The following is an 18143-nucleotide window of genomic DNA, read 5'->3' as shown; positions in this document are numbered from 1 at the left end:
CTAAACTAAGGGCCGATTTGCACTTTACCCCCCAAACAAAAAAAAATTGCACGTTTTTACCTGAACTCGTTAATTCGTTGCACGGTGCCCCCTAAACTCAATTTTCCGGCAATTCTGACCGGAATGTTAAAACACGTGCTTTGCACGTGAGATTTTAAAGGGTAAATTTGTCCCTTCACCTGCATCTTTAATATTAAATACAAAATAAATATTAAAAAAACAAAGAAAAAAAAAGACAAAAAGAAAAAAAGAAAAAAAAGGAAAAAAAGCTGTCATTCATCACACCATCACCCACCTTCCTTCCCCAAAACCCACGAGACAATCACCCATCTTCCTTCCCAAAATCCAAACCATGTCTGCACAAAAGAAATCTGAGCTTCTTTTAATTTCCTTAGACTATTTTCTCCTTAATTCTTCTAAATTCTAATCATTGCTCTGTTTCATGGGTCACCATTAACCCGTGATATATTGTTGTTTTGTTTAAAAAAAAAAACCCTTTTCGCCATTAAAACAGGGGAAAGAAAAAGGACCACTAATTAAGTGCATATTTACCTATTTGCTGCTCTTCATCTCTAGCTATTTATTTATTTCATTTTTTTTTATGCAGTTAATTTCATGTGTATATATGTAATTATATCTGAAAATGAATTTCATGTATTTTACAATTACGGTACTTTTGTGTTTTAATGTGAGCAGAATAAAGGGTCATTAAACAATAATTTAAAAAAAAATCCTAAATTTTCCGACGACCACCACCCCTCGTCCTTTCAAGGATATAGCTTCGTCGGCGAGCCAGGTCTTTGACGTCGGAAGAGCAGAGGCGGACATGGTGATTTCTTAAAAAGAAAAATTGGGGAGATCTTTTTTTACTGCTATGGTCCAACACTTGGTCGGCGGACTAAGGATGAAACGAGGTAGGTGACGGCGGCTGTTGAAATTAGTTTAGAGGTGGAATCAAGGTAGGGAAGGTGGAGGTGGAGATGATTTGCCGGAGATGGTGATTGCTCAAAAAGAAATTGGAGAATATTTGTTTTATACGAGGAAACGGGGCGAGTAATGGCGGCGGCGGGTTGGAAATAGTTTAGAGGTGGAAATGATGATTTGCCGGGGTGGGGTTGGTGGTTGCGAGAGAGTGGAGAACGGTGCTCACAGGGCCGGTGGCTGATTGATTTTTTTGGCTGAGATGGTGGTGGCACGGTGGGCGAAGGGAAGAAGAAGACACCATATATATTTTTTTTTTTTTTTCTTTTTTTGTTTTTATTTATTCTTTTGTTTTTTAAGATTAATTAATATTTAATATACAACGTGTAAGTGAATGGACGAATATATCCCTACAAATGTCACGTGCAAGGCACATGTTTTAACTTTCCGGACAAAATTGCCGGAAAATTGAGTTCAGGGGGGACCGTGCAACGAATTAACGAGTTTAGGTAAAAACGTGCAAATTTTTTTTGTTTGGGGGGTAAAGTGCAAATCGGCCCTTAGTTTAGGGGGCAAACTGCTTTTTACTCTTAATTTAATAGGGGTTGCTCATATGTAACTTAGAAAGGGCCAATTCCAACAAACCGTAGCTTTTTCTTCCGTTTCTTTGTGAATCTTTGACTGATTTGGAATACTGTGAGTGAGTTGCTTCGGGTTTGTTGGAGGTTTTTTGAGGTCGGACACTCTTCGATATATCATGTGTGAAATTCGGAGCTTGAAACGGTAAAGTGTTGGAGACCGCTGATTTGGATCTGTGATGTGGACCCGAGGAATGAGGACTGAGTTGGCGGAAAAAGTCTTCATCGCCTGCAATTATGTGTGAATTGCTTCGGGTTTTAATTTTTGCACTTTAATATTTGTATTGTTTGAATCCTATTATTTTTGTAATAGTTCAATTTGTAATGGCTATACTTAATTTTATCTTCTCTGGACGGATCCCCAATAGTATGTGTAGCTCGTTTTTGTTATTTCTTGACTCGTAATTTTTGAAGGGTAGTTTCGCAATGAGAGCTTTGATGAATCTTATCCATCTAGTAAGATTGGATCCCCAATAGTATGTGTAGCTCGTTTTTGTTATTTCTTGACTCGTAATTTTTGAAGGGTAGTTTCGCAATGAGAGCTTTGATGAATCTTATCTAGGGGTGGAAATTGGAACGAAAATTCCGGTTTCCGCCGAATCCGATCCGAAATATGCCGATTTTGGAACGACTTTTTCAATTCCGAATTCTGAAATTCCGATTTCCGAAAATTCCGAAAAAAATCGGATCGGAATCGGAAATACATAACAGAATTTCGGAATTTCCGATTTCCGATCCGAAATTATTCCGATTATTTCCGATTTATTCCGATTTTTCTAATTATAATATTAATATTTATTACTATATATAATATATAATATATGTATATATCTATCGCCTGTACTAATTACTAGTATATTACTAATTTTTTTTTCCAATTATTATATATATATATATATATATATATATATATTTTGGACATATTATTAATTTTTAATTTTCTAAAACATACAAAAGTCAAAAACTCAAAATTTATTAAAATTACTTCGAAACCCTAATTTCCCGACTCTCTCTCTCAGCAATCCGACCTTTCTTTCTCCCCACCACCACCAGCGCCTTCTCCGACGACCACCACCACCACTGCCTCCCGGTTCTCCGACGACCACCACCACTAGCGCATCTCGGCTCTCCGACGACCACCACCACCAGCAGCGCCTCCCAATTCTCCGACGACCACCATCACTTGCGCCTCCCGATTCTCCAACCACCACCATCGCAACCAGGCCTCCCAGCTCTCCGAAGACCACCACCACCAGCGCTTCCCGGCTCTCCGAAGACCACCACCACCAGCGCCTCCCGGCTCTCCGACGACCACCAGCAAAGCCGCTCTCTCTATCGGGTACTTTTAGAATAAATCTAATTTAATTGATTCAAATTTAATCTAATTTTATCTGTGGTGTGTTTTTGTTTTTGTGTGAGTATGTTCTGTTTTGCTACTGTGTCGGTGCTCATTTTCCGAAAAATTCCGAAAATGAAGATTTCCGAAAAATTCCGATTTTCCGAAAAAATCGGAATCGGAATCACTTTTTGAATTCCGAAAAAATCGGAATCGGAATCGGAAGTCGTTTTGGACTTCCGAAAAAAATCGGCCCGAAACACCCAAATCCGATCCGATCCGTCCGATTTCCAACCCTAATCTTATCCATCTAGTAAGATTGTTATTGTACCAAAATGCGAAATCTCTCGCCCCAGGAGCCCATCCCTTGGCCCGTGGGTTGATGATGCATCATTCACCATTTTTTTTTCTTTGGTCATAAATCTATTATTTTTACAACAAAAAATAACTAACTCAATAATATTTAAATAAAAAAATTACAAAATTACAAGCCAATAGAACAATTGATGACATGTAAATAGGAACTCTATATAATTTTATTATAAACATGTATGAAGTTTGTCACAAAAATTTGTTGGATTTGTAAGAACTCCATATAATTATTTTCAATCTACTTACCCTTCTAGAATGTACCTTGAACTTTTATATGTGATTTAGAAAGCTACTCTCAACTGTACGATTAAGTCAATCACTATTATTCACTATGCAGATGGAGTAGTATTAATAGAAATCGCATTTTATTTGTAAATCAACTAAACAAATGTATAAAAATTTAAACCAATAGTAAATTTTATATATTCCAATCGTACACGCCTTGGGCGCCCATCTAGGGCGTTCAATTAAAAGAAGAAAAAAAATTGCACTAGACGCCCAACTCGGGCGCCCAAATGCAGCTTGCACGCCAAACTTGGGCGTGCACTGCATGAATGGGCGCCCAAGTTGGGCTTTTACGCGTTTTGGGGGGATTTTTGGATGTTTTTGGGAAATTTTGGGGTTTTAGAGAGATAAAATGTTTTTTATTATAAACCACAAATAGCAATATTCAAACCGTAAATAGCAAGTGCCTAATTTTATTATACAGGCTCCGTGGTTTTTGTATATTCAAATTTAAATGTATTTATAGGTGAATTATTTGTGTTGATAACTTGGCCGGCCAATTAAAAACGGCCCATTAATACCATTCTTTATAACTTTGACGACCCAATATCATACAGGTTTCTCTGTTTTGACTAAAGTTTCTTTGTTTTGATACAAAGTTTCTCTTCGGCTATGGTGGTGGAAGAAATGGCGGCGGAGGAGGCTATGGTGGTGGAAGAGATGGCGGCGGAGGAGGCTATGGCGGTGGAAGAGATGGCGGCGGCGGAGGAGGAGAAAGTGGTGAAATCATTCAAAGACTTGGGCGTGAATGAACAATTAGGGGAGGCCTGTGAAAGTCTGGGCTGGAAAAACCCTTCGAAAATACAGGAGGAAGCAATTCCTCACGCTCTCCAAGGAAAGGACATAATCGGACTCGCCCAAACGGGTTCGGGTAAAACCGGCGCCTTTGCAATTCCAATTCTGCAATCGCTTCTCGAAGCGCCGCAGTCCTTTTTCGCGTGCGTTCTCTCGCCCACGCGCGAGCTGGCAATTCAAATTGCCGAGCAGTTCGAAGCCTTGGGTTCTGGAATTGCTCTAAGATGCGCAGTGGTATATTATTTGTGTTAATAGTTGCTGCTACTAAAAAAAATTCAGTCTGTGTGTTTTTATTTATTGAATTTTTGTTGCTCGGAATGTTTCTTTTGCAGCTCGTCGGAGGGGTGGACCAAGTACAGCAGAGCATTGCGCTTTCGAAGCGGCCGCACATTGTTGTGAGTTTGTGTTTTATTGCATTATTAAGTAGCTTCTTTATGTTTATCTTGAAGAAAGCCTAGTAGCGAAATCCATCTACTTGTAGTTAGTGATATAAATATAAGGGTAAATTACAGCCAATCCCCTGAGTTATGTTCAAATTACGAAAACCCAATTACGAAAACCCCCTCCTGTTTGGGTAATTAAATTTAGCGGTGTTAAATCGGTAAAATCGGACCGAAATTTCGATACGCCAGCATTTCATACCGTTTACCGTACTGAATATACGATTTGGTTCGGTAAATTACCGAATTACATAAATTTTATTTAAAAATATTTAAAAGGAGGGGTGGCTCTAATTACCCAAACAAGAGGGGTTTTTTCGTAATTTGGCGATACCTCAGGGGGTGGCCGTAATTTACTCTAAATATAATCAACATTTGTAGAGAAGTTGCACTTCAAGTATATCATGTGTTGGATCAGTTAGCATTTTTAAGTTGTGGTCAAAATATACTGCGACCAAGTTTTAGCATTTGCTTATGTGTTGGATACATACTCGACTATTTACAAAACATCAGCCTGGAGAAAATAAAAAACGGTAATAAACAGAAGTTTCTTCGAATGTCTAAATAAACATACTTGTAAAATTTAAATTCATGATCAAGACTTCTGTGTATAATAAAATTCAACTGATATTGGATGGTGGGGATTTGTTTGTGTATTATAACGGATCTTAGATTGTGAACCAGTATTTATTGTGACTCTCGAGAAATAATTTTGTTGTTCTGCTATATCTTGTAGGTTGCTACGCCTGGCCGTCTTCTTGATCATCTTACTAATACCAAAGGGTTTTCGTTACGAACATTGAAATTCTTGGTAAGAATTTATTTGATTGCTGATTTGGCTTTAAGCCCTTTGTGCTGCGTCTTATAATGTGAGATAACAATGCAGATAAGAATGATATAATATATAGGTAAAACATGAATACACTTACGTAAACGGGTTTTTTTTTTTTTTGGAAGTTTGTGAGTTAATATAAAGTCTGAAATGGTGTGAAACATTCAAAACTATCTCGGAGTGCTGTACGAAGCTGGAATAGATAATAACAAATATATTGAGGGTTTTCATTTAATTATATTAAGTAAATAAGCTGCGATGTGTAATAATTCGACAGGTGCTGGATGAAGCAGATAGATTGCTCAACGACGATTTTGAGAAATCACTCGATAACATATTGGCAGCTATTCCTAAAGACAGAAGAACGTATTTATTTTCTGCAACCATGACCAAAAAGGTACACGAAAGAGTAGTTGTATACTTATACATTAATTGTTTTTATCTTGTCACTAGTATATAATTTGTTGCAATAGTGAAGCCTATCCACAAACTTTTTATAATGAGCTGTGCCAACAATTATTTCAGGTGAAAAAGTTGCAAAGAGCTTGTCTGAAAAATCCCGTTAAGGTATTGCAAAACGCTACTTCTTTCCTCGTCACATTCTTAAATAAAATTTATCTTTTTTACCTTTCGTCTTATCGCGTCTGGTTTGGCTACAGATTGAAGCTGCTTCCAAATATTCGACCGTCGATACACTAAAGCAACAGTATCGCTTTGTTCCTGCAAAGTACAAGGTTTGTATATTCAATACTATTACATTCTTCATTGTGATAAATTATTAATTAATTTATTGCATTTTTTATTTTACCATTTTTGTTGTTTGCTACAGGATTGCTATCTCGTTTATATTTTGACCGAAATGCCGGGATGTACAGCTATGGTTTTCACTCGTACATGTGACGCAACGACGTTATTGGCACATATTCTTCGGACCCTTAGATTCGAAGCTATTCCAATTAATGGTCATATGACCCAGGTAATATTTTAGATAATTACTGGATTTTTCGTGTTTTTCATCTAATTAATCCAATTTTTATTTCTATGTGATCTTTTTTTTTTTTTTTTTTTTTTTTTTATTGTTTGCAGACGAAAAGGCTTGGAGCCTTAAACTTATTCAAGTCCGGAAAATGCAACATTCTTTTATGCACTGACGTTGCAAGTAGAGGACTCGATATTCCAGCCGTAGATGTTGTTATCAATTACGATATTCCCACAAACTCAAAGGTTGACTTTCTGCTTTGTCGTTTTATTACAGTAAACAACAAATAGCTGTTAAAAAAAAAACTGATTTTTTTTTTTTTTGTGAAATGGTTATAGGACTATATACATAGGGTGGGAAGAACTGCTCGTGCTGGAAGGTCCGGAGTGGCGATATCGCTTGTGAACCAATACGAGCTCGAATGGTACATACAGATTGAGAAGCTTATAGGTAATAAAAAGCTTTATACTTGGATTGTCGATTTGATTGATTTTCGATATTCTGACATGTTTTGTTTGTACTAGGTAAAAAGTTGCCCGAGTACCCTGCCGATGAGGAAGAGGTTTTATTGCTATTGGAACGTGTTACGGAGGCCAAAAGAATGACTCAAGCGGTACACGATTTGATTAGTTTTTAACTAAGTTTCTTAAAAGAGATCATTAATATACTTCCGAGCTATTATAATATATATATATATATATATACACTCACGCGCACACACACAAATACAGGCATATATAGACACAGTAATTTACGCTCGAGAGAGAGCGTAAATTATTGGTGCCTCAAATTTGTGACAAGTGACATTTTAATTATGCGATCAATAGCTACTGAATACAGCTCGGGTTTCGTTGAATTTGCAGAAAATTAACGAGTCTGGTGAAAAGAAGAGGAGAAAACGAGATGAAGATGATGGTGAGGAAGATCTGAAGAAGTATTTGCGTCCCAATAAAGGGAAATCGTTCAAGGGGAAAAGTTCCGGCGGTAAAGGAAAATCGACCCGGGGGAAAAGACGTTGACCTAAGAAAAAAAATTCAAATCGGATCATATTTATTTTCAATTTTGTATTATCAGTTTCCAATTTGAGTTTTTTTTTTTTTTTTGGTAGAAAAATGCATATGGTGATATTTGCAGGGAATTTTGTAACTGTTACAAGTCTTACAAATTTGTAGTGCTGGTGGAAATTGACAGCCGAAATTATTAATTGACAACCAAACAGAAACCAATAATTTTTGAATGAACAAAAAGGAAAAAGGGAAAAAAATGTATTATTATTTATGACAAAGGGTGATTTCAATAATTAAAATCTGTAAGAAGATAAGTATTAATAATATGATGAAATTCACCATTTCTATAAATTCATTTTATAGATTTGTATCAATTGTTAATTTGCAATCGATCATTAAATCATATAAATAATTATAGAAACAACAAAAATATTTAAAATTTTACTATTCAAACATATTTTTTAAAATTGTAACTGATTGATGTCATTGAGTATCGAACACAAAACGTATGCAAAATGCGAAACCATTGTGAAATTGAAGTCCCATCCTACATAGATTTTAATATTTGTCAAAATATAGCAATGCTTCCAAATTAATTAATTAAAAACTAAACCTATAAGGAAGCAGAACTCAACCAATCTAATTTGACTCCATCAAATTTGTGTATTGCAACCCGAAGATCTTGGGGTAAATCTAATATTTATATATAGAATTACACTCATCATATACATTTACATATACAACTATACATATATATATATATATATATATATATATATATATATATATATATATATATATATATATATATATATATATATATATATATATATATATATATATATATATATATATATTATAGGGATTATTAGCAAGACCCCCCTCATCTAGTAAATGTAGTTAAGAAAACCCCCCCTCCCAAAAATAATTTGAGAAAACCCCCTTGGTTAGTATTCCACTAAATATTATTTTTATAATTCCAAATCTACCCTTAATTGTCAATATACTATTTTGAAACCCTAATTTCTCTTTCTCAAATTCACCTGCCTTTCACCACCGCCGTCCACCGCCTTTCACCACCGCCACTGCCTCTCTTCGCATCCACTCCACCGCTTCACACCTTGCCTCGGCCAGAGATGGGTTCTGCTCGAGGCCGGCGGCGGCATCGTGCTCTTCCTCGCAGTACAGAGAATCGGAGAAGAATTGAGGGGTGTGGTGGTGTGGTGTTGCCGGAGAAGGACGTGCGGCGGCGGAAAGTGATGGGTCTGTTCATGAGTGATGGTAATGATGGTTGTGGCGGCGGTTTTGAGTGGAGGATTGCGATGGGTCTGTTGGTGGCGGCGGCTTTGGGTGGAGGATTGCGATGGGTCTGCTGGCGGCGGTGGTTTTGGGTGGAAGATTGCGATGGGTTTGCTGAATTCGCGCAGAAAAAGAAATTCGCACAGGCAGGGCCTTAATCGACTACGTGTGTTTAATCGACTATGTTCAATAGTCGATTAAGGCTTAATCGACTATGTTCAATAGTCGATTAAGGTTAACCGACTCCAGTTGTTAATTTTTTTTTTTTTTTTTTTTTTTTTTTTTTTTTTTTTGATTTTTTGTTTATTGATTCCAATGTATAAATCAATTACAATGTTTGTATATTTTTTTTAAATATAGTTGATTTTGCATTTTTTTTGTAATTATGATTTGTTATTTTTAATAGCTAAAATTTTAATCGACTATGCATTAATAAACCTGATAGAGAAAAAAATTAAAAAAACCAAAAAAAAATTAAAAACAAAATTAGAAACAAAAAAAAAAATTAGAAAATTAAAAATTTTCCTTAATCGACTATGAAGCATAGTCGATTAGTCTTAAATCGACTATGCTTCATAGTCGATTAAAAAAACGGCAAAAAAAAAAAATCCTGGAGCGCTGACCCAGTGATGAGGTGGCGGGCGGGGGTAAAGCTGGAAAATGTAATATTTGTTTCCCTTAAGCTCTATTTTGTCTTCTTGTTGTCTTCAGCCTAATACTAATAGTCCATTAGAACACTACGGAATAAATTATCCAATGCGCTATATTTGTTTTTTTTCAAACGAGCTTGTTACAATTTTTTAGGGGTGATGGTAATTACTGATACTACAGGGACTTTAAAGTTATTTTAGCATATCTCAGGGATGTATGTGTAATTTACCCAAATAAATAAATAAAATTAGGTGACATAATAGTGTGAATTTTCTTTTTTTTTTTCTTCTTATTGTGATATATATTTCCTTATTTGTTTTGTATTATGTTTTTTTGGGTGGTGCATCCAGCTTCCGACTCAGTTGTACACAGCTATGGTAAGATCATTCTTTCATTTTTCTCTAGTATTCATGTATGTAATAAATAAATAAAAAAATAAATTGGTATTTAATTGAATTGAATTGAATTAATTTTGTTTCCAATTGGAGCAGCTATACACAACCTCCACAGTAGTTATACTAGGATTATTTTCGCAACAAATGGCGAAACATATATCCACCACAAACACTCCAATCAAGAGGTATATTAATACTTATATATGAATTCAAATTGCATTAATAAAATAAAAATCTTTAAATATATAATAATGTTTTTAATTTGTTTAAGGTATTTTGAAACCACAAACGGCGCCAGATTCTTCGATCCCAATACCAAATGGCACACGCAGAACAACATCTACTAGAGAAGCCTACTATTACACGTGCGTCGATATATAATTTAATCGTATTTATTTATTTATTTTATTGATTGCAATAATATATTTTTTTTCTTTTCGATGACCAGATTAAAAGACGCGGCGTCGAGGTAATTTAATTATCAATGTCAGTAACTATAAGATTGTTTAATTTAAACTTTGACTTAACATTTGAAATATGAATTGTGTACAGGGATTGAATCCTCTCATGTTTATATTTGCACTATTTGCTAATGCTACTTACGTGGCCAGGTACATTTTTCTCGTCTGGAAAAAAAAAATATTCATCTGATTTATTTTTAAATTTTTTTTTTAAATAAACGATTTGTCGAATTGATGCAGCATTCTTGTGAGATCAACAGCCTGGAATAAAATTAAAGCCAATATGCCGTGGCTGCTGGACGTTGTCGTCTGCGTATTGCTCGACTTATTCGTATCCTTTTTTAATTTAATTTAATTTAATTTAGATTTAAGTAATAATTTAATACATTAAAAAAAATGAGCAACCTTAATTAGTGACAACAGATAATACTACAGTATGTGTACTATAGATATCCTTGGAAGGAAAATTGCAGCAACCTGAAAGAACATGAAGAAAGAAAATGAAACCATATATATTCTTCTTTTTAAATATGGTCTCTTTTGTAATTTAAATGAAACTATTGGTCTTTTTTGTAATTTAAATCCCCAGTGAGTGTTTGTTCTTTTTGAGTATTCGATGTAGTCATACATTTTATTTTTCTTTAAATTAGGGCCCAATAAAATATTTAACTCAGTCCAACAAGCTCTGGCCAATCAGAGGCAAAGGGCCCAACTTGATGCCCATGTACATCTAATATTTTACTTCCTTAAAATTAAGGGTTAATATGCTAGGGGCCCTTCAAACAAAACATAATTTGAACTAAATGACAAGTTTAAATCCATTTTTTTAATTAAATCCATAATTTGAAATAATATATGCCTCACATCCCTATAAAAAAATTAATTCCGATCTTACCCTTATACCCTAAATCTTATAAACTAATTATTTACGTTTCTCCGTCAGATCTATTCTTCTCTTCTTCTCTTCTTCTTCTGCGTCTCTTCTTCTTCTGCGTCTCTCTTTATCTCGTTTTCTCTGGCTCTCTTTCACTCAATTCTCTCTCTCTCTCTCTCTCTCTCTCTCTCTCTCTCTCTCTCTCTCTCTCTCTCTCTCTCTCTCTCTCTCTCTCTCTCTCTCTCTCTCTCTCTCTCTCTCTCTCTCTCTCTCTCTCTCTCTCTCTCTCTCTCTCTCTCTCTCTCTCTCTCTCTCTCTCTCTCTCGCACCACTCTGTGATTGAAGAAGGTGGTGGCTATGGCGACGACCAAAGCGGTGGAGGCGGCGACATGGGAAAGGTAGTTATCAAGGTAAGTAAGCGACGACGATGGGATGAGCCGTTGTGGTCGGCGGCGCTCGGAGTTCGAGGGTGATGCTGGCCAGCGACGGTGCTCGGATTTCGAGTGTGATGCTGGCCAGCGACGGTGTTGGTCGTCCGGTGATGTTGGGGAAGGTGATGGCGTCGTGGGTGGGGTGGGTGGTATCCTTAGTGGCGTGGATGGGGGTGGGTGGTCGTTGGCGTCACGGATCTAGGGTTTGGTGGGTGGATCTAGGGTTTGGTGGGATGGATCTAAAAAATTTCGATTTGATGTCTATGTGTTACTATGGGTGTGTGGCGGCTAGGGTTAAAAGGAGTTGCTAGGAGGGTTTCAAGAATATGCTATCGGAGATGTCTATGGATTACTATGGGTTACTATGGATTACTACAGTTTCCTATGGGTGTCTATACATGACTGAGAGCGATTTTTTTTTTAAATTCATAATTTTTAATATTACGTAGAAAAGAATGGAAAAAATAAATTCCTAAAATACTGAAAAAAAGAATACGGAAAATGAATAATAAAATAAAAAAGAGTAATGTGTTCTACGTAAAAAAAATGTTCGATGCAAAATGAAATGTTAAATGCATAATAAAAAATGATCAACGCAGTATAAATATTACTTGATGCAAATTTCATATTTTGTGTGTGGAGGGTATTTTGGGGATGAAATTTATAAAGGATGTGAAGCAAATGTTTTGTTAGACTTGTCATTTAGTTCTAATAAGTTTTGTCATCAGACACCTATATCCCCTGAAATTAAATTGGATATATATTTATATTTTATATTTATAGCTATAAATTAAAGGGATAATTAGCAATACCCCCCTCATCTAGGTAAATGAGTTAACAAAACCCCCCCTCCCAAAACTAATTAGAGAAAACCCCCTTACCTAATATTCTTCCCAAATATTATTTAATAATTCCCAAACCACCCTTATTACCCCTAAATTATAGCCATTGACTAAGTTGTACCATTGTGGCCTCTTCCCCAACCAACCCACGTCACATTCTCACTCTCCTCTTTCTCTTCTCTCTCTCTATCTCTCTCCTCTTTCTCTCGCACACACAAACACACAGGCACACACACACACAAATATTATCTCTTCTCTCTCTCTATCTCTCTCCTCTTTCTCTCGCACACACAAACACACAGACACACACACACACAAATTACACACACAAAATCAGCAGAAGCTGAGGTATTTTTTCCCTTTTCTTCTGGTTTGAAATTTTGTTGTTGCCATTCGTTTCGAGTCTTCTGCCTTTTCGATCTACCGTGATTTTATACAGTTTTTTTTTACGGTTCGGTGATTTGCAATTCTTAAATAGCAAAATGATTTTCGTGTTTTTACGATTCGATTTGCAATTTAACAACCATGCTTTCACTTGTTTGAAGCCCGACGACGGCCTTCGTTTTTGTTTAATTTGGTGTTTGTAGAATTAGTGGTGTTTGATTTATGGTTTAATTACTGTTTAAAGTTTGTCGCATTTATGATATGGGTGGAGGATTGCGATGGGTCTGCTGGCGGCGGTGGTTTTGGGTGGAAGATTCCGATGGATTTGCTGAATTCGCGCAGAAAAAACAAATTCGCGCAGGCAGGGCCCTTAATCGACTACGTGGTTTAATCGACTATGTTCAATAGTCGATTAAGGCTTAATCGACTATGTTCAGTAGTCGATTAAGTTAACCGACTCTAGTTGTTCAATTTTTTTTTTTTTTTTGATTTTTTGTTTATTGATTCCAATGTATAAATCAATTACAATGTTTGTATTTTTTTTTAAATATAATTGATTTTGCATTTTTTTTGTAATTGTGATTTGTTATTTTTAATAGCTAAAATTTTAATCGACTATGCATTAATAAACCTGATAGAGAAAAAAAATTAAAAAAACCAAAAAAAAAATTAAAAACAAAATTAGAAACAAAAAAAAAATTAAAAAATTAAAGATTTTCCTTAATCGACTATGAAGCATAGTCGATTTAAGACTAATCGACTATGCTTCATAGTCGATTAAAAAAACGGAAAATAATAAAAAAATCGCGGATGAGGTGGCGGGCGGGGGTAAAGCTGGAAAACATAATGGCTGGAAATGGGTGTGGACTTTTCTCAAACGGACTAAAATATTTTGGGCCTCCCTCAATTAAAAAAAGTAGTGAGGGGGTTTTCTCAAAGAGCCCCTAAATTAAATTAGCTATAGCCTTTAACTAAGCTAATTTGTGGGTAATGGTCATTTTGGGGGGCCCCACAGTGAGACCAAGAGATACGTGTGAACGAAGGAAATAGTGTTGTGGTCCCCACTGGATTTACGAGTTGTGCAAATTGACTATATATATTTTTGTGTTATTTATTTAATTAATTAATTAAATTATTATTTTGGTATAGGAAGAGTAGAATGTACGAATATTCTTTGCGCAGTGGATATGGAGTTGAAAGAATGTACAGAAAAATTATTTAATATGGAGAGTGCTACTCTGCTAATACTTGCCATTGTGTTTTTGATTGTTGTATCTAATTATTTAACTAACTAATTAGTTAATTAATTAATAGACGAACTATTTATTACTTTTGCGAATGCTAAAAAAGGAAATAAAAACAAAACTTACAATTTAATTTCCATTTCGGGGACATCAAACGATTTGTTTCGAAGTAATGTAAGAAGAATGAGTGTCCACGATGAGTTTGATAAGCGGGTCTTCCACGTCAGCACCGGACTCAGTCTTGTCCCTTTGAACAATTACGTTTCCGCCCGTTGTGACGACAATAACTTCCTCTTTGCGTGTCAAAAGCTCGTTGGCTACAACCATATCCATATTGTATTTCTTAAGGGCCATATTAGCCTTGTCCACAAGAATCTTCATATCCGTCTCTAACTGTATCATGTTACGCACATGTTTAAAATGACATCCGTTCTATTCACACACACACACACACACACACACACACATATATATATATATATATATATATATATATATATATATATATATATATATATATATAGGTAGGTTACCTTAAAGGAAATGCAAAAGGCGAGAGGAGCCCAATCTTTCCGGAGCACTGAAAGCATCTTCGGGACCTGAGCAAGTCGCATGTCCAAAGGTCCAGAGCTCGATTGTATTTTATGCACCGTCTGCATCAAGTCAATACCATTTCTAAATAAATATGAATGCATGAAATCGCCCCATTTTTGTAGATATTCTATGATTTAATCCCGAAAAATATAATTAAATAATTTAGTCATAATAAAGAGAGATCTAGAATTTCTTCAACGGAGATTTTGCGAAAGAATCCCTGTTGTTGCGGGAGCATATAAAAAAATCAACTTGTTTTCGACATTAAATTATGAAAAGCGTCTTTTTTTTCTTTTGTTGATTGGTTCATTACTTACCATGCTCTCCCAAGGAACGTAAAAATCAGAAACAGCAGCAGCAAGATAGAATAAAGCACTTGGCCCAAGGCTCCTCATTGATAGCGCAATCAACTGCAAAATCTGCGAAGAAAATGAGACAGTAATCGTAAGTTAACGAAGGAAAAATAACCAAATAGTACCCGTAACTTGCCAAGCGATATACGTCTCGACAATCTATTAAAAAAAAATATTGGCTCCATCGCCAAAGAAAATATAGGTGTCAACAAATTTAAAGTACTAGTTAGTTTTAAAGATAAATTCGCAGCTTTCTCCAGTACAAGAGAACTTGAATTGTCGAAAAGCTAAGACAAGAACATTATCATTTTCTTCTCCCTCGCAAATAATTTACCATACTCAGATAAGGGACATGATCGAAAAATCGTTTAAAAAGAAAGGCATGTATGTTAATCATCAACAAGAGAAACGTGGAAAATAAATTTAAAAAACCGATCTTGGACTCCATTCTAGAATATTATTCAGATCCATACGCATCCAAACGATTACTCTGGTCCTCAAGACGTATTGTTTTTCATAAAACCATATTCTTGATTAAGCAAATTAACATCAGAAAGACGAACACACCCTCAATAAAACTCGAGAAATTAAAGAATTAGGAGGCACACCTTTGCAAAAGCATGGATATAATATGGTAGACATGATAAATGATAAAATCGAAAGATATATACCACATGAATGCTTATAGAATTTCATGAAAATCAGCCTTTTATGAAGTCGGAAAAAGATTCCACAGATGATCCTGATTGAAAATTCGCATTTACAGGATCTTAATTGCCAACAAAGAGATTTCTATAGAAAGTTTGTAAGACTTCTATACATCTAATACTTGATCAAACCATGGTTGTTTTTCAGTTACGGGTTTTCCACATAATTCTTGCATTTAAACCTTTTTTCTCTTGCATTTTACTTAGTGATACTTGCTTCGGACTGTTCTTATCATCCAGTGGGAGTAAAAGGAATATATACGTTCTTGTTTAATTTATCAACACTCTCCCCCAACATCTGAGCCTCAATTATAGAACTGGTCTAAATTTGCACCGAATTCTTTCCAGTTAAACAAATTCCTAACTAAAAAAACACGAGACGGCATTTTTTTTTTTAAATTTATGGAAAACATAACAGTAAGACTACCTGAAGATACTCAAAAATTGTTGTAAAGGGAAGTTTCAGCAAAGTGCCTCTCGTAACTGCCTGCAAACAAGATTGAATAGTCCCGGTTCAATCATACAAGTCATAAGTAGAGTAAAATATCATGAGAACAGAGGAAATACTTACCAAATGATTGTCAATGATGGCTCCCTCGACTGTTTTCGCATGTATTGGGTTCACTGAGATAGAAATGTATTACAGTATCAAGCAACAAAATATTGCTGATAATCAGTGCAATAATAAAATGAAGAGGCTATATGCATTAATAAACGAAAAGGAGAAATATGTTTCTAGGTAAAGTAACCGGATAGTTACAGTTTTCGTCCTTATATTATACCACTTATTCCTTTTTCGTCCCTCTACAATTGGGGGTTTACAATATTGGTCCTTAATGTTTTTAAAACACGGACCAAACATAGAACCAGATAGCTAACTCGGTCACGATTGAAATGGTTCAACAGAATTTATTATTATTATTATTTTAATCATTTATAAATAGTTATAAAGTGTATCTTGTAAAAATCCATTCAAAATAAACTATCCATCACTAAATATCAATCTAAAGACTCCAATAAATTTATCAATCAATTTAAGCATAAACAAATTAAATTAAATATTACAACGTGTACTCAGGGGTGAAAATTGGAATGAATGTTTTTATATCCGACGGTTCCGATCCGATATTTTCTGATTTTGGAACAATATTTTTTAATCCAAATTCCGAAAACCCAACTTCCGATTTTTCCAAAAATATTTGGATCGGAATTGAAATATATATATGAGATTCCGATCCGATTTAAGTTCCGAAAATTCCGATTATTTTTTTTCCGAATATTGCACTTAAAATACCAATATTATTATGTATTTTATATTTTAGGTGACAAAAAATTGGAAATTTCCAATTTCCGCCGGTACCGATCCGAAGTTTTCCGATTTTTTTGGAACGGAAATGAAACTACTTTTTGCTTCCGAAAAAAAATCGGAAATTTTCCTACAGGGCTGACTCCGATCCAACCCGTCCAATTTACACCCCTACGTGTACTTGTATCCTAATACTAAGATATCATGCAATATTTATGTCGTAGAATGCCTATGTAGAACGCAATAAAATACCTGTCACATTTGATCCATTAGTAACTTCAAAACACTCGAGCAACGGATCGTCTGGAAGAGACCTGCAATACGGCTGGCAAGTTCCTCTGCATAAAATTTTCAATAAATCATGAAATACATTTTGAGTAGACGAATTAACATTCTAACAAAACGGGCAAACAAGCTCTGGTTTGTGAAGTTACCCACCGACGATAAAGAAATACCACAGCATATCCAGCCTTCAGAAAATACCTGCAGTTCCAGTTACAAACTCTCTTGTAAACAAAAATATAAACGAAACATCAAAATCATGAACAGAAACATAAACAGAGAATAATGTAGTTTACTCTGTGGATGCAGCTCCTCTGTGACCAGAGCTGAAATTGTCAATGTAACGAACACATCGCTGCTCCAAAGGTACAGTTGTCCCGCCGGACGTCACGCATACAACTCTATCGGCTCTTCCTTCTTCAACGAAATACGTAAAAGAATCGGAAAAGTTGCAATTGAATTATCGGAAAAGTTAACAATTGATTCAAACGTAATTAAATAGCAAACCTACCCAGGAATTCGTCTACTTTTCTTTTGATTTCTTCACCATCCTTTAGAGAAGGGGCGGAATCGAAGAAAGAGTTGATTTCTTCGAAATTTGCGGAACCATTTGATGCGTCCATCATATGAAATTGGTTACCTGTAAAAACCAAAACCCTGGAAATCGAAGATTCTGAACTCATAAATGAACAAATAGCTGAACGATAACTAAAAA

The 18143-nt window shown here is 35.3% G+C and overlaps 2 protein-coding genes and 2 long non-coding RNA genes across 9 annotated transcripts in view; 3 read left to right on the top strand and 1 right to left on the bottom strand.

The window, feature by feature from the left end:
- Positions 1–18143, bottom strand: part of LOC105950980 (phosphopantothenate--cysteine ligase 2) — a 30645-nt gene that overhangs the window by 11854 nt on the left and 648 nt on the right. For 2 of the 5 annotated variants that reach the window (XM_088815399.1, XM_088815397.1), the window contains exons 2-10: positions 17940–18068; positions 17725–17845; positions 17585–17629; positions 17399–17484; positions 16412–16464; positions 16268–16327; positions 15098–15199; positions 14720–14839; positions 14294–14579 (exon numbers count right to left, since the gene is read on the bottom strand). In XM_088815399.1, coding sequence (XP_088671525.1) covers positions 14337–14579; positions 14720–14839; positions 15098–15199; positions 16268–16327; positions 16412–16464; positions 17399–17484; positions 17585–17629; positions 17725–17845; positions 17940–18054 — 945 coding nt within the window. In that variant the 5' untranslated portion in view covers positions 18055–18068 and the 3' untranslated portion in view covers positions 14294–14336. Of the gene's footprint in view, positions 1–14293; positions 14580–14719; positions 14840–15097; positions 15200–16267; positions 16328–16411; positions 16465–17398; positions 17485–17584; positions 17630–17724; positions 17846–17939; positions 18086–18143 lie in introns of those variants that run through there. The other 3 variants (XM_088815398.1, XM_088815401.1, XM_088815400.1) reach the window with 3 other exon arrangements.
- LOC105950978 (DEAD-box ATP-dependent RNA helicase 10) lies at positions 2508–7736 on the top strand. Of its 2 annotated transcripts, none has more exons than XM_088815395.1 (12): positions 2508–2898; positions 4152–4581; positions 4680–4742; positions 5524–5598; positions 5897–6016; positions 6145–6186; positions 6279–6353; positions 6449–6595; positions 6706–6843; positions 6937–7048; positions 7123–7211; positions 7426–7736. In XM_088815395.1, the coding sequence occupies exons 2-12, from the start codon at positions 4165–4167 to the stop codon at positions 7615–7617; spliced, it is 1470 nt and encodes a 489-aa protein (XP_088671521.1). In that variant the 5' UTR covers positions 2508–2898; positions 4152–4164; the 3' UTR covers positions 7618–7736. The 2 variants fall into 2 exon arrangements, with proteins under 2 accessions (XP_088671521.1, XP_088671522.1); XM_088815396.1 differs by having other exon boundaries at positions 2516–2898; positions 7462–7736.
- On the top strand, positions 10407–11057 carry LOC148771506 (uncharacterized). Its single transcript, XR_016030469.1, has 3 exons — positions 10407–10561; positions 10652–10742; positions 10835–11057. It is a non-coding gene; the product is annotated as an uncharacterized LOC148771506 (long non-coding RNA).
- On the top strand, positions 12537–13518 carry LOC148771505 (uncharacterized). Its single transcript, XR_016030209.1, has 2 exons — positions 12537–12906; positions 13187–13518. It is a non-coding gene; the product is annotated as an uncharacterized LOC148771505 (long non-coding RNA).

This window comes from Erythranthe guttata, chromosome 3, assembly GCF_056151865.1.
Source record: "Erythranthe guttata isolate IM_541 chromosome 3, IM_541, whole genome shotgun sequence".
Lineage (NCBI taxonomy): Eukaryota > Viridiplantae > Streptophyta > Magnoliopsida > Lamiales > Phrymaceae > Erythranthe > Erythranthe guttata.
Note: the sequence above shows the minus strand (reverse complement) of the source record. Positions and strands in the feature narration are given on the sequence as shown.